Source organism: Nothobranchius furzeri, chromosome 9 (assembly GCF_043380555.1).
Source record: "Nothobranchius furzeri strain GRZ-AD chromosome 9, NfurGRZ-RIMD1, whole genome shotgun sequence".
Lineage (NCBI taxonomy): Eukaryota > Metazoa > Chordata > Actinopteri > Cyprinodontiformes > Nothobranchiidae > Nothobranchius > Nothobranchius furzeri.
In genome coordinates, this window is record NC_091749.1 from 37336344 (window position 1) to 37361355 (window position 25012).

Genomic DNA, 25012 nt, shown 5'->3' on the forward strand with positions numbered 1-25012 from the left:
ACTTGATTGGTATTTGAGCGACACTCTATGCGTAGACTTTATAAATGATATAATAAAAAACAATACACATAATGAGGTTTAAATGTGTTCAGTCCACAAAATAGTGATGTACAAAACCTAATTATTAGAAGGGTAGAGCATCCCCTTCTGGCTAATATATGTAACTGAGTCTAGAGTTTATCTCTTCTGGTCAGAAAGACATTTTTCAGAGTAAGGTAAAATTAGGCGGCAGTTTATTTCTAATTTTTGCTGATTCACTCATGACAGTACCTTCTCTATAAGATGTACCTTCTAACATGTAAGTGGGGGGAAAAACACACGGAGTATTAATGCAAAAGTGATTTAATCAGGTCTAAAAACATCAGGAAGAAGCAGAAAAATAGGACAGAAACATGTTATGAATCTTCAATATAATCAGCTGAGAGGTGAGGAAACTCAATGCTTTGTTTTTGCTTTTTATACATGCAATATTCATGTAAAACTCAAATCATAGTGATAATATTAGGAATAAAAACAACACAAGAAAAAATGTTTACTAAAGGAAAAAGCATTAGTTCAAATAAACGGAAAAACTCTGATGGTGAAACGGGCTGCAAAAGTAAATGGTTTATTATCTTTCAGAACTGCATAAATAGATCTTCATCATTATCATTTGTTTGACTTCAATTGTGCCCCTGATATTTATGGGGTGCCATTTGTAAAGTCATAACAGTCATAACTTAACAGCAATATCTTGGATTATTTAGCCAATCTTAAGAGTAAAGAAAGAGTTTATTTTTCTAAGTCACATTTTCACCATTTTATTCATAAATTTCTAAATGTTAAAGTTCCCAACTAAATATTTAGTTAGCAAGATAACTAATTAGAGTTACATATTTATTTTACAAACTAAATATTTAGGTCTGACCTAAATATTTAACACACACACACAACAGTTTATTTATATAGCACAATAGCTGCCCAGGCTAACCAAAACACAACCAATCCAAGCAACTAAAATAGAAAAAATACCGATCAAAACAGATAAAACATAAGGAATACCAAGAACACATTAAAACAATAACACAATATAACGAGTCACTGTCTAAAAGCTACATCGTAGAAGTGAGTCTTTAAACGAGATTTAAAAACCGCCAATGATGGAGCCTGTCGAACTTTAATGGGTAACAAGTTCCACAGCTTTGGGGCAGCATGTACAAATGCTCGTTCACCCCGTGATTTGTATCACATCCAGGGAGTGCAAAGCAGCAGGAGGTCAGCCGACCTCAACATGCACGTGGGTACATTGTCATGGTTTGGGGCAAGAGTCTAACCCAAGACATGCAGAATCAGTACAGGACAACGATTGAAGGAAAAATAACAATCTTTTATTAAAGGAGAGCGTTAACTAAAGGCACACTGGAAGTCCAGCGGGTGAAGGAACGGGAAGGCAGCATCTAGAGGAGAGAACAACAGAGGTGAGTCCTGGGAGATATAGTCCAGAAGGGGAGTAATGAGTGGGGACTTACGGAGGTCGAGGAGACTAGGTGAGTAAGGGGAGGTAGTGAGCCGGAGGTTTGTCCAAGAGGAAGGTTCGGAGCTGGAGAGGGAGCGGGGGGGGGGGGGGGGGGGGGTGATGGAGAGCGAGCCGGTCCGGACAGGTGGATGGCTGAATGAAGAAGAGGAGCCGGTGTGGAGTCCTATGGATTTAGCGTGGGCTTTCCTTATGCGAAGCAAGACCTGAGGTAGGTTGTTCAAAAACATCCAAGAGTTACGAGAGTTCCAAAAGGTCACACAATACATGTGGAGACCTAGAGACGAGTACAAGTGGCTAGAAACTACCAGTCAGTAGCAATCATCCGGCATCGAGTAGTGTTCACCATCCTCCTTAAGTATCCAACTCGCTGATTAGCTGACGAGATGCAGCTGCCGCTCCCTCTCCTGCAAACAGAACACTCAGAGATGGTGAAGATGGGAAGCGTACTCACCCCGGCTCATGACATACGAGTGAGCAGGTCAGAGAGATAGGGAGGTACCAGGTCATTAAATGCATTAAAGACTAAAGTCAATAACTTAAACTGTACTCGGAAAATGACAGGGAGCCAGTGAAGATGTGTCTGGACAGGGGTAATATGACTACGTCGGTGCGTATTTGTCATGAACCTGGCAGCAGCGTTCTGGATGACCTGCAGCCGATTCAGGGCAGAGACCGGAGCACCAACGAGGAGGGCATTTGCATAGTCCAGGTGAGAGGTAATGAAGGCATGGATGACTGACTCCAAATGCCTCCGTTTCAAGATTTGTCTGAGGCGCACGCATACACACACACACACACACACACACACACACACACACACACACACACACACACACACACACACACACACACATTTGCAAAATCACTATTTAGGTATAGCCCCAAAGTAATAATTTATTTTGGAGCAAAATCTTTAGTTTGTAAACTAAATATTTTGCTCAAAATAAAATATTTAGTTAGTAAATTAAATAGTTATTTTACTAAACAAAATATTTAGATAAGACCTAAATATTTTGTTTGTAAAAGAAAAATTTAGCTCTAAATTAAATATTCAGCTTGCTAACTAAACATTTATGGTATGGTGAAAATATAATTTTGAAAAATGAACTCCCATTTTTCTCTTATAATAGGCTAAATAACCCTAAATATTGTTGTTTAGTTATGGCCGTTTGACTTTACAAATGGCACCCCATATATATTGCATGAAAAGTGCACAACAAATCCATATATAATCATTCCTTCATAGCAGCCATCTCTCATGACACCGTGCAGGTGGAGGACTTGGGCGGCTGCTCCAGGATGGATTCACGTCGCAGGTCATTGGGCAGAGTGCCGCTGGGGCCCCAGATGTTCATCTCTCCGTAGATCCCAGTATCGATCATCTCTTCCTGCCAGGGGATGGAGATGTTCCCCGAGGCAAACTCGTCAAAAAAACTTTTGTCAACGTCTTCCAACGCCACACCTTTCACAGTAGAGAAGGCGCCAACATTATCAAGGTCCTTGGCATACACCGTCTTTGAGTCTGGGACGAAGGGAGGATTCAAAATGCCTGAGGAGACACAACACAAACACACACACACACACACACACACACACACACACACAAACACACACATACAGGTGTGACTTATTTAGAAAACAGTCCATTCAGCTTCATGACAGTTGGGTAAAACTGTGGATCTGACGCTCTCTGTCTTCTTATTTAACTCTAATTAAATGTTTTGAGCTAAATGAAGAGCCCATTGGGGCTAATAAAGCAGTCTGTGTTTCTGTATTATCTGTCCTAATGGGGTCTGATCTCCAATCAGCAGAAAAGCTTTTAGTGTTTCACAAATAGACTCAGACAACATCTGTGTCTTGTGAAGAAGTGAAGGCTTTTAGTCAGAGACTGGGAAAATATGTGGTCAGAACTAAAATATGCTGATAAAATAATAAACTTTTAAGTAAAAAAAATAAATGAAACAAATGTAATGACTGACCTGCATTCAGTTTCCTCCAGTTGATCTCGCGGAAAAACGGGTGCGCCCTGAGCTCATCACACGACCCATCCTTGAATCCAAGCCTCCTGTCGACCTCTTTGAACAGCAGACCCTCACAGATGGACCGAGCTTCCTCACTGAACTTCTCAGGATAAGTCACGGGATCATTCAGAATCCGCTTCTTCATCACCTTGTTCTCCACCTGACAGATTAAAAAATGTTCAATTTAAAGTAAAACGAAAGAAAATCTAACTCTTCTGTAGGATTATCTGAGTGATTCATTAGCAATCACTGGCAAAAGCTGTATTACAGAAAATAACACAATCACCAGATAAACATCCTTTATAGTACCCCTTTAAAAAATCTAGTAGATAGAAGAGCAACTATACTTTCTCTCCACGGGTCCTGAAGGGTCCTTTGGCAGCCAGAAACTCATAGAGCGTGACCCCCAGAGCAAAATAATCCACAGAGTAATCATACTCCTCTCCTTTAAGAAGCTCTGGAGCCATGAAACCTGCAAGAGGCAGATCAGAGGAGCATCAGAATCTGTTTTATTCTTCTAATATGATGAATCAAACACAACAGCTCAGGAGCTTTGGGAGAGAGTGACTTTCTTCGATGTGCACGTTTGAGTTACATACACTGAAGGATAGTGGGCTGAATAAACAACAAACCAACAAATTTAAAAAGAGCACATCACCAAAACTCCTGAACCTACGTATTAAATGTTAAACAATAAAATTCCTATTTGAAATCTGTTTTCTTAATTTTAATTTTGGAAATTATGCATGGAAATATACGCATTTATGATAATACTTGACGAGCGAGATTTATTATTTATAGTGTATTGCTGGTTCATTTTCAGGCCTGAAAAATACAGTGTAGCATTTAAAATGCATCACTACACAAAACATGACAGTAAATGTCAAACATTAATTTTGTCTTGAGAAAGGGATTTGGAGTTATTAATGCTAATGTTATAATTTATCATGTCTACCTGGAGTTCCAGCGTAGCCTTTGATCTTGAACTGATCATCAGCCAATTCCACAGCCAGCCCGAGGTCGGAGATCCGTACATTCCCTGTGTTCGATCAAACAGCAGAACTAGGTCACATGCTGGTGCATGCCACTGATGCAATCTGCAACGCGAACTAATGTGGGAGTAATAGCTTAAATGCTTTGAGGTATATAATAATCAAGAGATCACATGATCAGAGGCACAACTCTGAAATACCAAGCAGAACGTCTGGGGACAGTAAGTTTTTATCTGAGTTAACCAAACACAAGTTAATGTCAGGTCAGCTGTGTAAACAGTAAAACATGTTTTGTGCTGTTAGTGGTTCTTTGTGCTGGTTGTCAGATTGATGTGACATTCAGATGAAATCTTTGCTCTCAGCTGAAGGAAATCAAATGTGGACCATAATCAGATTAATAAATTTGGTAAATACTTGGTCAACATCAGCTGACATCTCGGATCCATCCACTTATTGGTGGTTGGGTCGTGGGGGCAACTCAGATTAATCACTTATTTAATGTTTCATTTCTAACAATATGAGAAATGCAGGATGCAAATTGTTAAAAAGGACATAATAAAAGAAATAAATATGCAGATTTCTCCAATTAGTTAAGCTTTTGAACAAATGTGCAGTCACAAAGGAGTGGCCTTAAAGTCCCTATTTCCAGGGATACATTGCCTAAAGGCACCCATCAAGATAACGTGTCATTTTTACTAACTGAATTAAATCAGATGGTTACGTTTTGTACATGAGTGTCTGACCTTCATTGTCCAGCAGCACATTCTCTGGTTTGAGATCTCTGTAGATGATCCTCTTCAGGTGGAGGTGCTCCAGCCCTTGGATGATCTGTGCAGCGTAGTAAGAAGCTCGCGACTCATCAAAGCCTGGGTTGTTCTCATCCACATTATAGATGTGATACCTTGGAAAGTGTGGTAAAGATGCATGAAGATATTTAGGAACTGATGTTACACAAAGATTGTTAAGACAACATGTAGATGCCGTCAGATCTAACCTGAGGTCTCCTCCGTTCATGATGGTCATGACCAGACATAGTTCTGTTTTGCTTTGGAAGGCATAAGCCAAAGAAACTATGAACCTGCTGTGGACTCGAGCCAGGATCCTTTTCTCCACCATCGCCCCCTACAGACATAAAAGCAAAGGAGCAGACCCTCAGCCACCTTCACTCCGATTACCATAAGCATCATATGGACTTCTTTGTTGATAATGTGCTACAGTTGTGTGTTGTGGTGCTCAGGCCTAGTGTTTTTTAGTTCTTACACCACAAACAAGCTGCTTAGATTAAAACAGACTGGACACCATAACAAATTCATAATCCATGGAAAAATGTCAACTTTAATTTTCAACAAAAAAAGTTCTGTGAGTTTAGGACTATCATCATGCTGGAGATTTAAAGGTACTAATCATATAAGCCAAAGAGATCCATTATTGTCAGCAAGGCTCCTACATTCTATTGTTTGAAAAATATTTACTAACAAATGAACATGGATATTAATTAATGGTCATGATCACTGTACAAACTGCAGCATGTTGAGTTCCTGTGTCTTGTCCCGCTTGAGCTACATCTGAACTGATATTTTATCTGCTTGAATCAATGCTCTTACCTCATAACCTTTTCGCTTCTTCAGTCTCTTCTTGTTGAGTTTCTTGCAGGCGTACAGTTTTCCCGTGGCTCTCATCTGACAGGCAGACACTTCCCCAAACCCCCCTTTACCTAACACGCGAAAATCCAAGAACCAGTCCTCCCCTACAGGTTGCATCTCCAGCCACTTCCACTGCAGAAACCTCTTTAGATACATACTCTCCAGGAAGAAGGTGAAGGGCACTTCCTTGAGAAAGTCCATCACACTGTCCATGGTCTCATTGAAAAGATCATCCCCAGCCTCTTTGTATTTCTCTTTCACCTTTGTGATGCCATTTTCTGGCAGAAAGGGGCAATAATACTTGGCATTAGGCTCCATGTACCGAGATAAGATCTTGGCGGCTTTATTGGCTCGATCTTCATCCTCAGCCATGTTGTATTCCTCAATGTCCTTCCACAGACGGCAGGGACCCTTATACTCATTGTTGGAGTCTAAGAACTCCTGGAAAAGACGTTTGCCGATGGGTTGATCTACACAGACGGTGTGAAAGTCGAGGTCCAACGTTTCCCGCAGACCTTCACAAACTGTGATGTGAGGCAGCTTCAGACGAGAACGGTACTTTTTGTCCCGGTTGGCAGCAGGGTTAGCAGTGCCATCGAAGCTCCCACGGGCAGAGATGTAGGCAGAGTTGGCCACCACTGTTGTCAGGCCACCAATATCCATGCTGACACAGTGGAAAGAATAGTTGAAAAGTAGTGTAAATGTGTAAAATGTCTGGTTCTCCAGATGTGGATTACTTGTGATTCAGAAGCAAAATCGATCACACATCTGTCCTCTACTCGCCACAGATAGCCACAGAGGACTCAGCGTCTTCCCTCAGTGAGACAATCGCTAAACCTTTTCTTCTCCTCAGACACATGTAGGCACACATGCAGATCTACCTGACTCATCACTTTCCCCAAAGAGATTTATCCACGCTGTATCTCACTAAAGCTTTATCCTGGGCTAACGAGTGTGTACACTGTAAGAGAGGAGTAGGGCACAGGCAATGAAACAAAAGATGGAACAAACAAGAGAAAAAATAGAAAAGCAAAAGGAACCGGAAGGAAGCAGAAATGGTACCCGAGTGATGAGCCTGTAACAACAGGAATGTAGTTAAATTGAGAGATTTGTTTATCTCATAATCTTTTAGTTTAAACTTAAAAAAAATCTTTGGTGAAAAAATGAAAAATCGTTTTTTTGTTTTGAACAAAAAAATGTAAATGTGATTAATAACAACTAGGTTGTTTTCAGTCATAATTATCTGAGATCCTTATTTGTCTTCATAAATAAATCATCTTCACATTTCAATTAGTTGTGGAGTTCCACTGGGCCCTATGCTTGCACCAGTGCTTTTTAATTTACAGAGTTTTTAAAAAAAATAGAAGTATTAAATTGTTTACAATGATTTAAAACATTTTTCTTTAGTGAGATCAGATGCACTTCCACTGACATTTATTAGGTAAAGCTGTACCAGGTTGGCCCTCAGAACTTCCTGTTTCATTGAACACATTCAACTTTTTCACCCCTTCCTCAGAGAATATAATCCAAATTGGCACTAAAGCTTCACACAATGGCAGATTTGTTGGTTCCACATCTGTGATGTGGATTCCTTGTTCCATCACATCCCAAAACATGCCGAACTGAACTGAGATCTTTTACGTTTAGACTTGAGATAAAGTTTAAATATTATGAATAAAATGTGAAAACAAGACCTGTTTTCATGAATTGTGACAACTCAGTCAAGTAGATTAAGTACGTAAATGGACAAAGTTAGAGCATGACACATTTACAACCATGAGTAAAATGTGACTTCAATTTTACACAATTAGTTGGACAAACAGAATAAGCTAAATTAGAAGTATTAAAAAGAAAACTTGAAGTAGCTTCATCTAAAATGTTTTCTTCAGCTACAAACTCTTCCATCTACATCCACTAATAGGATGATGGTGGTGAGAAGGTTTCCCAGAGATGTGCTGACTGGAAGGTTTGTGGGTTATCAGCTTAACCAGGTCTGCTTGCATGCTTACACACACACACACACACACGCAGCACCACACGTGTAGGACCGTCTCATCCACAGCTGACTGTTGCAGTCATTAAACATGGCTTACACAACTTCATGCTGATTTCAAGGCTCTGCGTTTCTTTGAAACAGACTATTATACTGGGCTGATGGATGGTAATATTGATATTTATGAAATCATAAATAAGAGCCAAGTAATTATCCCGCTTTGAGGAATACAAACAGAGCAAAAGAGGCAAAAACAAATATGACTTTTTAAAAACTAAAACAAAATCATAAGCTAGACATTTTAAATTACTCAATGTTTTGTTTCCCAAATCTATTTTCTAGAACATTTTTAACATTTGCATTTATTTTAATGATAACAGTTTAAAGATATTATTGATAATGATAAATAATGATCTAAATATGAAATACAGCAGCAGGGGAAATCAAGCAGCCCTCTGATTTGGTACCGGTGAACATCTAGAGAGCAGTCTTTTGAGGTAGGGGACTCTTCTAAGCACCTGGATGTTCACCTGAACAACTGGACTGGAACCACTACACTGATGCTCTTTTCAGGAAGGGTCAGAGCAGACTCTACCTGATGGGGAAACTCAGGTCCTTCGGAGTGCAGGCGGCACTCCTCAGGACCTTCTTTGACTCTGCTTTTATGGTGTGGTCTGTTGGGGCAGCAATTGAGAGGAAGGGATTAGATAAGCTCGTGAGAAAGGCCAGCTCTGTCCTAGGATGTCCCCTTGATCTTGTGCAGGAGGTGGGAGACAGAAGCACTCTAGCAAAAATAACATCACTGTTTAGACAATGTCTCCCGCTCCATGATTGACTGGAGAGCTTCTTCGGTGGAAGACTGCTGCAAGAAGGAACGCCATCATAAGGCTTTCCTCCCAGCAGCTATTTATAACCACCACTGCTCCCAACAACACTCAATTGCTTTTTGTGGTTTGCCGTTTCTCATTTAATTTAATTTGCACTCAGTTATATCTCATTTGCAGTTTTTCATTCATGTTCTCATTCCCCCTAAATATTCTGGTAGTCTTTTACACATTTCTTTGGTAATGTGGTCAGTTCTAAGTATTTTTATATGTATGTATCTTATTCACTATGCAGCCTTTTATTCTTTATTTTATATTCAATGGGACAGCAATAACTCAGGAGGTGGAGTGGGCTATCCAGTAATTGGACAGTTTGATCCCGGCTCCCACCAGAGAATGCTGTCGTTGTGTCCTTGGGCCAGACACTTAACCTGCCTCGCCTGCTGGTGGTGGTCGGAGCGACTGGTGGCAGGAGTGCTCAGCAGCCTTGTCTCCATCAGTGCGCCCCCGGGTAGCTGTGGCTACATAATAGCTCATCATCACCAGCATGTGAAAGGGTGGATGACTGGATGTGTTGTGAAGCGCCTTGGGGGTTGTAGAACCCTAAGAGGGCACTATACAAATAAAAGCTGTTTACCATTTTATTCCATTTGTGAATATTACCCAATATGGTGAATCTCCTTTATATCCTTTAAACTAGCTCTACAAATTATTCATCTGGTGTGTGCGTGCATGCACATGTGTGCGTTTTCTCAAGACAAAAAAAATTTTAAATCTAAAAATACTTATGTGTAGTATTAGTATTTGTAAATAAGGCCCACATAAACAGTTCTCTGCATTTTCTTTTTTAATCCACCAAAACAACTGAGCGGAGTTAAACCTTTTCAAAATAAGGGATTTACAAGTAAAAAACGGCACTTAATAAAACAGAAAAAAGCCCCCAGTAACATACGAAAGACAAATATAAGAAAATATATGGATATACAGCATGTTTCTCTGCATTACACGCATTTGCATTGCACATCATACATTATAAGACAATGATGTATTATCGTGTAGTAAAAAGTGCGACATGATGCTTCACGGTGTTTTTTCTTTCAAGTGCACAAAGGAGCTGAGCAGACACACGTTTCAGTAGAGATGTGCAGGATCTTCCTCCAGATGTCACACCAGTCACTACATTCTGCCGTTCCTCCATCTCCAGTAGTTTTTCAATGACTTAATTCTGTTTTAGTGCAGGATAATGAAATACAACAGTTTTCCAGAAAAACCTGAGTATTATTACACGTAGTGCACAGTCATTATAAATTATGAGTACCGCTGATTATTAAAAGGAATGTGCTGCCTATACAGTATTTGATCTGAAAAGATACACAATAAATATTAAATTATTGGCAATATTATTGTGATTTTCAACAACAGAAATCCCTAGTCAAGAAAAAAATAAGTGTTTTCTCATCCATATTTCTCATCAGGTTTGGTCCTTTTCATTTCCAAAGATTCATCAAGTTTTGTCTCTCTTCATCAGATTCTGGATCTTTATATTTAGCAGCAGAATTATGAAAAATATCTGCAGTATCAAACAGGATGTAGAGCATTTTAAACCTACTGTTTAGGTAACATGAGTAGATTTTACAACTGCGAGGAAAACAAACTACAAGGAAGCTTCAACAGACCTGTTTTTCTCTCCTGTGATGAGATGTCCATCAGGATTATAAAGGACATTTAGGTCCATCATAAAAGACCAGGAAATTTTACTGGCAGCTTTCACGAGGGAATGTTTTGGTCGTGGAGTCGATGTGGTCATGTGACTGTTTTCCGATCTGTTCGAGGAACACATCTGTGAGTTGTGACTCTCCACAGCAGAGGAGCCAGCAGCAAACTGAGAGTGGTGACACTGAGGACCAGCAGGTATACCTGAGCAGAAGGGAAATGAAGACTAAAGTGGTAGCATCTACAGAAAAAAATGCAGCAAGTTGTTTCCTGTAAGTTCATCAAAAAAGATCTGTAACGACACTGGAAGCGTCTCCTGGTGACGTTTGGTTGTCTATCAAGAGTCAGCAGGGTGGTGATGACATCATCCTATGAAAGAGTGCCGTACAGAGTCTGTTTGAACTATAAAGTTGGAAACCTGTCAGGCAGTAGGACCTAAGAGTTCCAGGGCAAAATGAGTCTACTTCTAAAACAAACTGTTTCATTTTAAAAGCATACGATGCAACTTTTTATATTTTTTTCTTGAACCAGTATGTGCTAAAATGACCCTTTACAGGGTTAATGAACTGTCACTCAGGCCCCCACCGCCCTGTGGCCAGAATAACGCATTTGCAACTTCAGAGTTGCCGGTCCGGTCCCTGTTGGGCTTAAAGTGACAAGTAAAGTGGAGCTGACATTCCAGCACTGCAACCTGCTTCCAGCCTGTTTCCTGCATGTTTGTTCATGAACACAGTGGGTTTGTTTGATTTAGTGACAAACAGCGCCTGTAGACACTAATAAAGGCAGAGAAGACATTCCAACAGTTAGATTAAAGAGTTAAAGGTTGAATATGTAACAATTTTGTAAAAGCTATATATTTTTTAATAAAACCTCCAGGGGCATTTAGATGTGTGCAGAATGGTGATACAGTATTTAATTTAAAAGCTAAAATAAAAAAAAAAATGAAATATTTATTTTGACAGGCACAACACTGGGTTTATGTTTACATCTACCAGCCAATAGAGGGCACCATTCTGGGTTGCCAACATCGACATATATACTGGACAATTCATTTCCATAGGCTCCAATAACACGTTTTTGAAGGTAAATGGGAGGTGGCCACCACCGCCATTTTGACCGTGTCACAGGTTCTGTCAAGCCCAGACAATTCCACAAAAGGGAAGAGAGGTGGAGCTGAGGGTGGGGCTGTAAGGCTGGGATCAACTGACGACACCCGGTCGAACTAGCTACAAGCTAACCTGAAGCTAACCCAAAGCTAACCTGGAGGTGGGAGCTAAGCTAACGGAGGTAGCAACCTAGCTACAACCGGAGTTAACTGTGCACAACACCAGAGCTTCTGAAGAAGAAGAAGAAGAAAATATCATTTCTATAGCACCTCTCAAGATAAAAATCACGAAGCGCTTCACAAAAACAAAAACTAAAAATATAAAAACGCATTTAGAAAATGTGTAAACTAGATCATTTAAACCAAAAACATGTTTTGGTACCAGGCTGTAAACATGTTTATTTCTGCTGTGAAATTGGCATTTTTAACATGGGAGTCAATGAGGATTTGCTCACTTCTGACACCAGCCTCAATTTTTGAGCCGCATTGTGGGGGCTTGGTTGCCAAACAGTCCGCTTGGCACAGCAAGGACGGAATGTGGAAAACGGTGGACTCAGCAAGTCAAGCAGCTGCTTCTGAGCCCAGAAGGTGTTATTATCCTTCTCAGAAGAGGAGCAACCATAAAAGATCTAAAACCAAAGTAAATTTAGGTGAAGCCAACAACAGATGGACCCAAATAAAACGTTTCACGCATCGGCAGCGAGCCTGGTATCCTGGCGGCTGGAAACCTTGTTCTATTGTTGCAACTACAACCTCCAAACACTAGATGTCGCTTTGGTGTTCCAGTTCCATATTCCACCTTTAAAAACAGGAGTGCACAGCAAGGAGGGGAGTTTGTTTTGTTTTAATGACTGAATTCAAACGGACACTAGAGGGTGCTACAAGCAAGCCTAAACTGGAAAGTTTCCCTATATTTACCTTCTGGTTGGCTAAACAGACTTTGTCATTTTGTGGCTTTTAAAAGTTGAACCCCGTAAGGATTTAACAGGTTAACAATTTAAAATGAGATAAAGAGTGATGAAAAGAAAAACTTGCATCAGTAAAATTAGTTCACAGATAAACGGAGAAGGAAGTGACGCCACCAACATCGGCCCAGCTCTGAGGATGGCTATAGTAATTAGCCGAAACGTTAGCAAAACAAGGTAAAGAACAACCTTTTTGTCTGTGTTTTAAAAGAACCAAGCAATGCAAGTTCACAGAAGAGGATGAAAAATTAAGAAATAAAAACTGATAACACAGATTCCAGGAGAGTTAACACATTTAATGAACTCATCTCTGACCTCTCTGGAGATGATGCCGGCTCGACGCGCTCGGCTGCTCAGGACAAAGGAGAACTCGCTGACCTGAGCCAGACCAGCCGAGACGACCCAACGTATCTGTCTGGAGCTTGGAGGCAAGATGGTAGACAGCACCAGGACAGCCATGAGAAACTGGAATGACAGGAGAAATCACTGGAAAATGAGACAGAAACAAAAAATAATAAAAAGTGAAACGAAAAGCAAAGGCTGAACCTTCATAATGACAAGTGTGAGCGTCAGCACAACCAGGATGGTAAGTTCATAGAGCACAAATGTAGGGAAGACGTGGAGACCTGCAGCATTACACAGGAAGAGAAGGCAACTCAGTACAGTCTCCCTGATAATGGTACAAAAGTTAAACATCATTAACAACATCATGCTCTGTCAGACCAATAGAAGCAAAGAAGATGATGGCAAGGAAATCTCTGATTGGCTCAATGACCCCCATGACTTCCGTTGTGACCATGTGACCCTGCGAAGACAGCAAAGCTCCAGCCACGAAACAGCCCAGCTCCATAGAAACATCCAGCAACTCTGTGATCTACAAAAAGAACCCATCAAGTTAAAAAAAATAGTGAAACAAATCCTTAAAAGGCTGTAAGTAAAGATAATACCGTTAGCATGAAAAAGACAAATGCTGCCATCCCTAGCACAAGGATCTCCTTGTTCCCTTTACTCTCGGTGTGAAGCTTCTTGTAAAAAGGACCGATTAGGAAGGACCTGAGCACCAAACACAGCAGCAGTACCACAGCCAGGGACACCAGGACCTGGGCCAGGAGTTTCAGCACTCGGAGACTTCCCAACAGGAAGCTGGGTATCAGAGGAGGGTTAAAAAAACACTCACATCCACGTCCGTGTTCATTTTGAGGGGAAAAAGAAACACCAGCTGACCTGTCTAGGTCTCCACTCTGAGCCTGGATGAGTGTCGGCATGACGGCAATGAAGAGGCCGAGCTGGACGTCCTGCATCACCAACATCCCCAGGAGAACGCTGCTGTAGTCCAGGTCACCTGACACACATACACACTTTAAATATATACCCTGTTCTCGTGGTGTACAATAACTTTGTTTTATTTCCAGCAATTTCTAAAATAAGTATGTTGAAAATGTGACAAAACAGTCGTTTCTGGTTACCTTCCCTATCCAGCCTGCTTCCTCCTGCTAAGAAGCGGGAAACTAGTGGCGTGCTGGACAGAGACAAGCAGGTGGAGATGAAGACTGTCTGGGTGTGTCGAATATGGAGAACCCGCCCCCACAGCAAACCGGCCCCGACCATCAGCAGACTCAGGTAACACGACCCCTGGACTGAGATTTTCCACACCTGTGTGAGACACACACAAACACACACACACACGATTTGATCTCAAAAGCTTATGAATTTTGAGTTATCTAATGAGAAACGTGACGTTTTAAGTCATCATAAAGTTTTATCGTAGATTAGAAAAATCAGAGCAGTTGCATCTGTTTACCAGACTTTAACTGAGATTATTTAAGCTGGAGTGAACATTTATCAGTCCACCACCTTGAGTTAATAGGCTTTGTTTTTCACATCTGCTAAGACAAGCTATACTTTAAATCTGTCGTTTACCTTTCGAAGGCGTTCAGGTGAGAACTCCAGTCCCACCACGAAGAGTGTGAAGAACACACCCAGCTCCCCCAGAGTCTCCACCTGAACTATCGACTGTAAGAACATAAAACCAAGCATCCACACTTAAAGCCTGCTCTGATGCACAGACACTAAAATCACGCGTTACAACGCACGCACGCACACACACACATGCACACACACATGCACGCACGCACACACACCTTTATACTGTTGACCCCAGAGGGGCCCAGCAGGACCCCACAGATGATATATCCAAACATGGGAGGAAGGCCCACCAGAGTGCAGATCCACCCACAAGGCAAGGACAGCATGACCACTGACACCAGGTCCTTCAGGTACCGCCACATAAAAAAAAAAAAAAACATGTGAGTACCCAGGTCTGAGCACGGTTATGAACTACAAAACAACACATCACTGCAATGGTTCTGCTTCTTCTGCTCTCTGGGTGATAGAAACTAAAAGAGCATAGGAGGACCTAACCTTGATGAAGTGATGGTCAGCTCTTGGCATGGTGGAGTCTCGCGGTTTAGTCAGAACGTACTGGTTGTTCTGTGAGTCAATGAGCATGCTCAAGCCCAAATCATCCTCCACCTCAACCTTGCGGGACTTGTTCTTCATCTTCCCTCCTTTCTCCTCATCATCTTCCACCCGCAGCACGGCTTCTACGTTCACTCCTTTCATCTGTGAGTGCAGGAGACATGCTTTGATGTGTCACTGAACCACTTTAATCCAGCAGAGTGTTTGTTATTAAAAGTGCTCCCTCGCTGACCTGTTTGTTATTGTCAAAGGCGTGCTCCTCTATCTCCTCCTCCAGTCGGTCTGCTGCCTTCCTGACGTCCTCCAGAATTTCGTCCAGCATGGACAGACTCTTGTTCTGAGCCAGCGCGATTTTAAGAGCTTCCTGTTGATGTTTCTCAGCAGCCACCAGCTCCACATACTCCTGCTCTTCCTGAAAGGTTTCAGCCAACACCAAAGGATTTAGAGTGCAGCTTTAAAATAACGTCCTCTTGTGTGTTTGCCAGCGATTTAACTTACTTTGCATGAAAAACAATTTCACTGCAACATTTTGTTCTGTTTACCTTTATAGCTGCCTCCCTGAGGGCTTCCAGCCTCTGCCTGCTGCTCTCCTTGATGTTGACCACATCCCTGTAGTCTCCCTGCAGCGCCCTCTGCAGGCTTTGCACAGCCTGCAACACCAGGTGTTCACTCTCATTCAGCTCCTTCTGAAAAACCTCCAGAGTGTGAACCTGAATGTGAATAAAAACAACTAAACTCATTAAATTGGAAACTGTCTCAAATTTTCATTCATTCATCGACGCTTCTGTGCAAGATCTTTGTGCAGTAAAAGTTAGAAGTCCTCAAATAGGGCATGCCTCGGTCTGCTGGACTATCTGGTGTTTCTCGGTTACCTGGAATTGTTTCTCTGCCTCAGAAAGGTTTACATCCTGTTCAACAGCAGTGACAGCAGCTCCCAGCTTCTTGACAACCACGCTCTTCCGATGCAGGAGGCCGACCAGCAGCTTGCAGTTGTTGGCCACCCAGCTGCGACTGTGTGTGGCTGCTTTAAAGCGGTGGAGTTTGACAGCATGCCGGGCCACCTGGTCCTTCTGCAGAGCAGCGAGTGCCCCTGCAAGGCCAAGCCACACCAGCCAGCATACAACCTGCATCAAAAGCCTCTGCTTTGGTCTTTAACAGGACGAGGGGTTGGACGAGGAATGTGAGAACTTGATGAATATAGAAAAAAAAACTGGTTAACGAAGTAGAAATTCAAACTCTACTTTACAGGTATTAAGATCAAATGCATTAAGGAGGGCTACGGTACATTCAGAGAAAGTTCTGCAGAAATGGAATGCAGCCGATGTTAACACATCTTTTACAGTGGGGGTGCAAAAGTTTGAGCAGCCTAAAGTTCGTTAAGCTTCGTGGTTTGTCTGTGTAAATTATTGGTTGTTATGATAAACAAATCTGTTAAATATTTCATATAGGAGACACACACAGTGATATTTGAGAAGTAGAATTCAGTTTATAGGATTGAGAGAAAGTGTGCAATAGTTGTTTCAACAAATTAGGCAGGTGCCTACATTTTGGGCACCACAAACAATAAATTAACTCAATATTTAGTAGATCCTCCTTTTGCAGCGATAACAGCCTCTAAACTCTTCCTATAGCTTCTAATGAGTCTGGATTCTGGTTGAAGGTATTTTGGACCATTCTTCTGTACAAAACATCTCTAGTTCATTCAGATCCGATGGCTTCTGAGCGTGGACAGATCTGTTTAACCCACACCACAGATTTTCAATAATATTCAGGTCTGTGGACTGAGATGGCCATTCCAGAATGTTCTACTTGTTCCTCTGCGTGAATGCCTTGGTAGATCTTGAGCAGTGCTTGGGGTCGTTGTCTTGTTGAAAGATCCAGCCCCGGTGCAGCTCCAGCTTTTTTACTGATTCCTGGACAATGGTCTCCAGAATCTGCTGATACTGAGTAGAATCCATGTGTCCCACAACTTTAACAAGATTCCCAGTCCCTGCACTGGCCACACAGTCCCACAGCATGATGGAACCACCACCATGTTTTACTGAAGGTAGCAGGTGCTTTTCTTGGAATGCTGTGTTCTTTTTCCTCCATGCATAACACCCCTTGTTACACCCAAGTAACTCAGTTTTTGTTTCATCAGTCCACAGCACCTTATTCCAAAATGAAGCTGGTTTGTCCAAATGTGCCTTAGCAGACCTCCGCTGCACTGTTTGTGCTGTGGGTGGAGAAAAGGTTCCCTCTGCATCACTCTCACATGCAGCATCTCCTTGTGTAAAGTGCGTTGAATAGTTGAACCATGCAGTGACTCCATCTGCAGCAAGATGATGTTGTAGGTATTCGCTGCTGGTCTGTGGGTTGACTCTGACTCTTCTCACCAATCTTCACTTCTGTTTATCCCAGATTTTTCTTGGTCTGCCACTTGGAGCCTTAATTTGAACTGTGCCTGCGGTCTTCCATTTCCTCATATGTTCCTAACTGTGGAAGCAGACAGCTGAAATCTCTCAGACAGCCTTCTGTATCCTTCCAGTAACAATCTTTGTTTTCAGCTCATGTGAGAGTTGTTTTCAGACCCCCATGTTGCTACTCTTCAGTGAAAAGTCAAAGCGGAAGGAAACTTAAAATTGGCCCCCTTAAATAATCGTTCTCATAACTGGATTCATCTTCGTATGGAGGTCAAGGGTCACTGAGCTTACCAAACCAATTTTGAGTTCCAGTAATTAGTTTTAAATGTTGCTGTGCAGTGGTTAGAGCTGTTGCCTTGCAGCAAGAAGGTCCTGGGTTTGATTCCCAGCCTGGGATCTTTCTGCATGGAGTTTGCATGTTCTCCCTGTGCATGCGTGGGTTTTCTCCGGGTACTCCGGCTTCCTCCCACAGTCCAAAAACATGACTGTTAGGTTAATTGGTCTGTCTAAATTGTCCTTAGGTGTGTGTGTGTGTGTGTAATTGTTTGTCCTGTGTGTCTCTGTGTTGCCCTGCGATGGACTGGCTCGCCTGATTGCCCATTGACCGCTAGAGATAGGCACCAGCCCCAGCCAATCCCCCCCCCCCCCCCCCCCCCCCCACCACCACCACCACCACCCCCACGACCCTACGTGGACAAGCGGGTTCAGAAAATGGATGGATAGGGTTTTAAAGGTTTTGGAATCAATAAAATGACAACAGTGTTTTATGCATCTGACTAATTTTGTTTAACCAATTATTGCACACTTTAACTTCACAAAAATCACTGTGTGTGTCTCCTAAATAATATATTTAACAGGGTTATTTATTGTAAAAAACAATGATTTATACAGGAAAATTATGAAGATTAACAATGTTGCCTATGTTTTCACATTCCTCTGTAAGTAAACATGTCTTCCTTGATGTAGTTCTATAGTAAAACACCATGAAGAACAGTTAAAAAAGATGACATGTTTGGACCATTTATCTTTATTCTTGTCATTTTAACAAAGACGGGGGTTACTATCGTTTGCCAACAGCTCTCAGACACGTTAGAAATCATAACAGTGAAATCCAGTGCCTTATTTCCTGCCAACACATAATTGTGTTCCAATTTGACTTCATCACAGATTTGATGTATATTGTGTGAATGCTTTAAACTCGGAGATGGATGGAGGCTCACCTTTGACACCATGAGTCAAGCAATGGTTTGACTGGACCACTGCCACTTCATGACTGCTGGTAGATATCAGCAGTTCTGATCCTGACTGCTGAGAAAACAATAAAGCAAACACACATTTCTTTATCATTTTCTGCAGTTCTAAGTATTCTTAAACAGAACAAAACACAGTTTAAGCTTTAATGTTAAAAGCTAAAATACTACTACATAAGTAAATTAAACCTTTAATACTTGTATAAGCAGTACAAAAATATTCCACATTTAATGGAAAACCCAAAGTTACATGACAATGAAAAATGTAGATAATCTGAACTCAGCAAATTTAAATCTAAAGATTATGTCATGGTGTGCATGTAAATACAAATCTGCTGTTTTTGCCAAAACTGAAAGTTTCAAGTAAGCTGGGAGAAAAGGCATTAGACGAGCTGATCGCAAACACAAACACAAAGAACATACCAGGAAATGTCGGTAAACACATTCCTTCTGTGTCCCAAACACAGTTTCTTCTGCGAAGCTGCAAGTGGAAACGCTCCTTTGGCTCTCAAGGCCACGGCTGAGGAGGAAGCAGAGGGGAACAATCATGTAGTTGTATGACACCCCTCCCCTGCCACATAGCTGGAGCCAGCGTCGGCACAGGCGTTCCCCGGTTTCACCGGTCCGCCGCCGCCCGCTTCATGTTGACTCTGACCTCCAGCCTCGGTGACAGCGCCTCAGCACGCAGTCAGGTAAGTGCGGGTACTCTCCACGGAACAACCACCGAAGCTGCCTCTGTTGTGTGTAAAGTTTAAAACTATCGTTTCTGAATGAATCGTTCAGATTCTTGGAAATTCAAGGCTCCTTCCCTGGGAGCTCAGTCCCACACTCCGGTGACATAACACCGCCGCTGACACCGGTCCACTGACGCTAGCTTGGTGGACAACAACGAGTTTTCTGGAAATAATTATTCTAAATGTATCTGTCTGAAACGTAGTTTAAACTGAACAACCACTGCACTGTTTTCTGAATATAATCCAATATTTGTTCTGATCCAGCCTCAGATAACTTCCGAAACATATCGTTAGCTCTGGGAGTTGTAGTTTTTTATAGATGTTTTGCTAGTTAGCTTGACCGTGTCAAGTGTTTTCCACATGTAAGAAGACTATAAAATATGTAAAATATGTCGATGTTTGAAACAGCCGTTGTATTTAACATTTAGTCACTAGTCCACTTTATCTTTAGTTTCACATTTCTTTCAGGAATAAACACAATTTCAAACCGATACAAGTAGCTGGTTTTGTTCTGTTGTGTTATGGATACTCGGCGATACTAAAGTGGTTGATATTTCTGTGAGGGGCAATTGAACCGATAAAAAAGAAAATACTCAGCATAAAAGTGTATTGAAGTTCTTCGAGCTAAAGCTTATGGTCGAACTACATTTCCCATGAGCCTAGAGGGTTCTGTTGTTGCTTTGCTTGTCACGCATGCGCATAATGGATACGTGGATATCAAGTTTTGCTGAAACTGCGGGTGAAACAATGTTAGAGGCGTTTTAAAGGAGAGAAACTGAGAATTTAAGTGCCTGAACCAGAAATGACAGTGACCCACGGTGACGACGCACCATTATCAATGTGTCCTCTGCCCAGTTAAGTGTGTGATGTGTGTGTCGGAATATTAGGGAAGGTCATTTGTTGGTATTTTGGGATCGGACCATCGGACACCTGCACTTGATCTACGTACCATTCCCTTTTTTGGGGAACTCGTCTGTGCCGCTGGTCCAGGTCAGGATCAAACAGGAAAACCGAGTTCCCGAACACTGGCTGGTCTGTGTTTAGGAATTTGCCGTTTGATCATCTGATAGAAGAAGAAAGAAGAAAATATCATTTCTATAGCGCCTCTCAAGATAAAAATCACGAGGCGCTTCACAAAAACAAAAACAAAAAATTTTTAATATAAAAAAGCATTAAGAAAATGTTTAAAAATATATTTAAAATTATCAAAAATAGGCAATTGGGATTTAAAAGAAAAATGTTAAGAGAGAGTGAACAGGAAAGAGGGAAATCAGTGAATCTTGAGGAAGGTGGAATATGTGGGGAGAGCAGAATAAAGAGAGAGTGGTGAAGAAGGTCATACAAAAGCCAGCCAGAACAAGTGAGTCTTCAGCTGCTTTTTAAAGGAGACCACTGAGTCCACTGATCTCAGGCTCAGGGGGAGAGAGTTCCAGAGTCTGGCGGCCACAGCAGCAGATGATCTGTTACCTTTGGTCTTTAGCCTGGTGCTGCACAACCAGTAGGCTTTGATCACTGGACCTCAGGGACCTGCTGGGGGTGTAGGGACTAAGAAGATCACCAATGTAAGATGGTGCTTGTCCATGTAAGGTCCTATAGACCAGAACCAGGATCTTGAAATGAACCCTGAAGTTGACTGGCAGCCAATGAAGCTGGAGGAGAAGCGGGGTGATGTGGGTGTGTTTGGAGGACTTGGTCAGAAGCCGAGCACAGGTATTCTGATCCACCTGTAGACGGTTCAGGGAGGTTCTGCTCAGACACGTGAAAAGAGAGTTACAGTAGTCTAAGCGTGAGGAGATGAAGGTGTGGAGAACTGTCTCAAGTTCAGAGTGGGACAGAATGGGACTCAGCTTAGCAATGTTCCTGAGATGGAAGAAGGAAGAGCGAACAAGAGAACTGACATGAGAATCCAGGGTGAGAGCTGGGTCAAAGGTCACGCCAAGATTCCTGACGGAAGGTTAGGTGTGAGAAGCAAGCTGACCAAGAGAGTCTCTGACTTTGGGTGTCTGGGGCACAGATGAGGATCTCAGTCTTATCTTCATTCAGCTGTAGAAAGGTAGGCCAGAGCTGCAACTCTAGAAATTAAATTCCCATAACGAGGTAGTTGGTTGGTAGTTAGTTACCAATGGAAGTAATACAAAGTGACAAATCGCTTGTTTGTTTCATCGACACTCTCCATCTTATTTTGCAAAAATCTTTGGGGCCATAATTTTTTTAGGTTTCCAAAAACTCATCATCCTGATCAGTTACTTTATGAAATTGTATTTATTTTCTCCTGTGTATGCAGATATTTCCATCAGATTCATCAGAAATACTGTATTTACCTGTGTGTTTACAGTCTTGACAGCTCAAGCTGAGGTCATCGCAAAAGAAGCAGGGTTCGGCAGTTTATGTCCTTCATGCAGGCGGGGGAGTAGGCAGCTGTGTACCGCCTGACGCAGAATGACTGGAAACTAGAAGTCGCCACAGACAACTGCTTCCAGAACCCAGACCCGTACTACAAAGATTCCATGAAAACCTCAGTGGACCGCAAAAAGCTGGAACAGCTCTACAACAGATACAAAGGTTTGACACTTTTTTTCCACCAAACTCAACGTTGAAATCTGATCAGTGGGATGTTGGCTTCTCTTACTTACTCAGATTTTTTGCAGACCCTCAGGATGAAAATAAGATAGGTATTGATGGGATCCAGCAGTTCTGCGATGATCTGACTCTGGATCCAGCCAGCAGCAGCATACTCGTGGTGGCCTGGAAGTTCAGAGCGGCCACACAGTGCGAGTTTAGGCGAAAAGAGTTCCTGGATGGCATGCTGGAGCTAGGGTATTATTATTAACTATGCTAGATGATTGGTAAATAATCTGAAACAATTTAAAATTGTCTTCATCTCTGTTTTCTTGTTGTACAGCTGTGACAGTCCTGAAAAGCTGAAGGCCATTCTTCCCAGGTTGGAGCAGGAGCTGAAAGATGCAGGAAGGTTTAAAGACTTCTACCAGTTTACTTTTAGTTTTGCCAAGAACCCAGGGCAGAAGAGTTTAGGTAAGCAGGGCGTGATGTTGACACTACACACTATCAACATAAATGTTGTTACAGTCACAGAAATGTTTAAGTTGCCGTATGAGTCACTCTGTCTTGATAAATATTTGTATTTCAGACCTGGAGATGGCTGTGGCCTACTGGAATCTGGTTCTTACTGGTCGATTCAAGTTTCTAGATCTGTGGAATCGCTTCCTCCTGGTGAGTTTGGAAGACGTTTCCTTCCATGTTACACTTTAAGACTTGCGTTCAACCAAATAAACACAAATGGAAGCACCAGTTGGATACTTGCTTGCAACAACATAGTAAAGATTTGTTATTGTGCTACTTTCAGGAGCATCACAAGCGGTCAATTCCCAAAGACACGTGGAACCTCCTCCTGGACTTTGGCAACATGATCGCAGATGACATGTCTAACTACGATGAGGAAGGTGAGTTGACAAAGATAAGCATAGGACGGCACGCTGAGGCAGACGGGTTTTCCTTAAAGGTGTGGGAAACTCGTTTAATCAATACATTTGCAGTGGTCTCTGGTAGGAATGAATGCCTTGCAAGTCGTACTCTGGGCAGGAAAAGCCCAGAAAAGCCTGCATCAGCTGGGACAAGTCTGCTACATCAGAGGAGAGCTTAACACGGCAGGATTTGGAGTTTTATTTCCTGGTATTTGGACATCTTGCCTCTGATTGGATAACAGCAACGCAACTCTACCGCTAACTCCGTTTGCTCTATGACGAGGATGTTTTAACTCAACAAGTAACACAAGCCTGGAGGTGCTTCTGCTGTGTGGTTGAGTTGCTAATGCTAACTGTTAGCTTCTGCTAGCCGAGACGTTCTCCGCTAATTCTGGGCGATAAAATAACAACAGCCTTCCCCGTTGCAAGCCAGTATGGATGAATCCAAATGACCTCTTGACATAAATCTGTGAGGTTTTTAAAATCCGTCTATTTTCTGTCAGAAGCTAATGCAGGAGATGGGTGTAGAAGACTATTCATGTACTGCCTGCATGAAAAGCTCAGAGTGACCGATTATAATCAGAAATTATCATTAAAAAACGTTTTTTCAGGGTTCCACACCGTTAAGTGGAACACACCAAAGACAACTGCAGCGTGGAAAAGGAAAACAAGCTGTGAATATTTTCACTTAGGTTCTTTGTTGGGGGAAAATCTCGTTTTTGTTGTTCTACTACTTATAACTTCACTTTTTAGTCTGTCGGTTTTGGATTTACTTCTGATTGTGCCTTTCGCCCTCTCCTCAGGGGCCTGGCCAGTCCTCATCGATGACTTTGTGGAGTTCGCTCGGCCAATCGTGGAGGGAAACAAACGCACCGTGACATAGTGTCATAATGTTTTGGGAAATAAAGCAGGGAGAGGGTCATCAGGAAGGAGTGATTTGCTTTGCAGGTGTGGACAAACGTTGCAGTTGCAATGTGAAAATATGGACGTGGCTTTGCTTCTGTCAACACATCAAAAATACCTTAGGCCAAGTGTGAGCGAGCTTTGGCACATGGTCCGGATCAAAGTATGTCAAAAGCTGCATGTTGGATCTGTGTAAAGCAGCGCCAAATAAGCTGGGATAAACAGAAGCAGAGCATCAGTTTGTCTCCATCGCAGCAGGAGCAGAGACTTCATGGTGTTATTTAGTGTGAATGTGTTTGGTAGGAGTGAAACATATTTCCTCCTGCACAAAATAAAAGCTGTTTTTTGTTTTACAATGCAAGGAAATTAGAATTTACGGTGTGAAAAAACAACACTGTTTTGGCAGGCTGGCTTTTTAAAGCTCAGCACCAGCAGAATCTTATTATGATGCTTGTAGAAATGACTTTAAATTTCATTTATGCCCTTTTATAACTGATCCACACACACAAAAAGCCTTAGTATTGTTTTTCTTACAGAAATGTAGCCTAATCCTTTCTGGTTTTGCAGCCTAATCTCAAACATAATCCCACTTTTTCCGTTCTACAGGTGGAGATGTGTCACCTCTACAAGCTGCTTTGATTTGCACGGTTTTGTTGCAGGATTTAAAGTTACGGAGCTTTTCAGTTCAAACTACAGTTTTAAGACTACTTCATTCAGCCAGGAGCATCTTGGACGTTTGTTTACATTGTTGTGAGAGGTTACCTGCTGCTGCCATCTAGTGCTGGATGAGGGTTACAGTGGTTTTTATTGGTTACCGGCGCTGCATGGAGCCTTTTAATCATGGCAGTTGGCAAGGCGAGGCTTTTGATATGATTTAGTGTCATGGAGCATATTTATTGACTCTAAACAACCCTGTGTGAGCTAAATGCAGCGTGACCGGTAGAGCTCAGGTACTGGAGCATCTTGGGTTGTATTTACATATTTTCCCTCC

General features: G+C 42.0%; 3 protein-coding genes and 1 long non-coding RNA gene across 9 annotated transcripts; 1 reads left to right on the forward strand and 3 right to left on the reverse strand.

The window, feature by feature from the left end:
- Positions 1–326: 326 nt before the first annotated feature.
- On the reverse strand, positions 327–1595 carry LOC139071672 (uncharacterized). The gene is made up of 2 exons (XR_011521502.1): positions 1509–1595; positions 327–1436 (listed from the first exon to the last, which is right to left on the reverse strand). It is a non-coding gene; the product is annotated as an uncharacterized lncRNA (long non-coding RNA).
- Positions 1596–1600: 5 nt separating this feature from the next.
- Positions 1601–6988, reverse strand: grk1a (G protein-coupled receptor kinase 1 a). Of its 2 annotated transcripts, XR_011521501.1 has the most exons (8): positions 6134–6988; positions 5524–5651; positions 5273–5430; positions 4493–4576; positions 3885–4009; positions 3496–3697; positions 1822–3065; positions 1601–1719 (listed from the first exon to the last, which is right to left on the reverse strand). XR_011521501.1 is itself a non-coding variant. In XM_015953391.3 (7 exons), exons 1-7 carry the CDS (start codon positions 6833–6835, stop codon positions 2773–2775), a joined length of 1692 nt encoding a protein of 563 aa, XP_015808877.1. In that variant the 5' UTR covers positions 6836–6988; the 3' UTR covers positions 1601–2772. The 2 variants fall into 2 exon arrangements, 1 of the variants encoding a protein (XP_015808877.1); XM_015953391.3 differs by having other exon boundaries at positions 1601–3065.
- A 3654-nt stretch (positions 6989–10642) lies between these two features.
- On the reverse strand, positions 10643–19464 carry tmco3 (transmembrane and coiled-coil domains 3). Of its 5 annotated transcripts, none has more exons than XM_054732411.2 (15): positions 19326–19464; positions 18873–18957; positions 16123–16340; positions 15793–15960; positions 15483–15662; positions 15194–15394; positions 14914–15042; positions 14693–14785; positions 14239–14425; positions 13997–14114; positions 13720–13915; positions 13496–13646; positions 13319–13398; positions 13088–13237; positions 10643–10906 (listed from the first exon to the last, which is right to left on the reverse strand). In XM_054732411.2, the coding sequence occupies exons 1-15, from the start codon at positions 19449–19451 to the stop codon at positions 10793–10795; spliced, it is 2196 nt and encodes a 731-aa protein (XP_054588386.2). In that variant the 5' UTR covers positions 19452–19464; the 3' UTR covers positions 10643–10792. The 5 variants fall into 5 exon arrangements, with proteins under 5 accessions (XP_054588386.2, XP_054588384.2, XP_015808878.3 ...); XM_054732409.2 differs by having other exon boundaries at positions 18873–18960; XM_015953392.3 differs by having other exon boundaries at positions 16123–16374; positions 18873–18960; positions 19326–19421.
- On the forward strand, positions 19458–24047 carry dcun1d2b (DCN1, defective in cullin neddylation 1, domain containing 2b). Its single transcript, XM_015953396.3, has 7 exons — positions 19458–19594; positions 21972–22198; positions 22285–22453; positions 22539–22669; positions 22785–22867; positions 23001–23097; positions 23922–24047. Exons 2-7 carry the CDS (start codon positions 22144–22146, stop codon positions 23999–24001), a joined length of 615 nt encoding a protein of 204 aa, XP_015808882.1. The 5' UTR covers positions 19458–19594; positions 21972–22143; the 3' UTR covers positions 24002–24047.
- The last annotated feature ends 965 nt before the right edge of the window (positions 24048–25012 follow it).

What these genes read in the sequence shown, in the direction of transcription:
- dcun1d2b (XM_015953396.3), top strand. Translation starts at nt 22,144, where the DNA reads ATGAAAACCTCAGTGGACCGCAAAAAGCTGGAACAGCTCTACAACAGA. An exon ending in TGTGGAATCGCTTCCTCCTG is followed by an intron (nt 22,868 to 23,000) that starts GTGAGTTTGGAA and finishes TGCTACTTTCAG; the next exon opens with GAGCATCACAAGCGGTCAAT. An exon ending in GTCTAACTACGATGAGGAAG is followed by an intron (nt 23,098 to 23,921) that starts GTGAGTTGACAA and finishes CCCTCTCCTCAG; the next exon opens with GGGCCTGGCCAGTCCTCATC.
- tmco3 (XM_054732409.2), bottom strand. Translation starts at nt 19,451, where the DNA reads ATGATTGTTCCCCTCTGCTTCCTCCTCAGCCGTGGCCTTGAGAGCCAA. An exon ending in CACCTGAACGCCTTCGAAAG is followed by an intron (nt 14,426 to 14,692) that starts GTAAACGACAGA and finishes TGTCTCACACAG; the next exon opens with GTGTGGAAAATCTCAGTCCA. An exon ending in TCACACTTGTCATTATGAAG is followed by an intron (nt 13,238 to 13,318) that starts GTTCAGCCTTTG and finishes CTGTCATTCCAG; the next exon opens with TTTCTCATGGCTGTCCTGGT.
- grk1a (XM_015953391.3), bottom strand. Translation starts at nt 6,835, where the DNA reads ATGGATATTGGTGGCCTGACAACAGTGGTGGCCAACTCTGCCTACATC. An exon ending in AGAAGCGAAAAGGTTATGAG is followed by an intron (nt 5,652 to 6,133) that starts GTAAGAGCATTG and finishes TTATGTCTGTAG; the next exon opens with GGGGCGATGGTGGAGAAAAG. An exon ending in AGGCTACGCTGGAACTCCAG is followed by an intron (nt 4,010 to 4,492) that starts GTAGACATGATA and finishes TGCCTCTTGCAG; the next exon opens with GTTTCATGGCTCCAGAGCTT.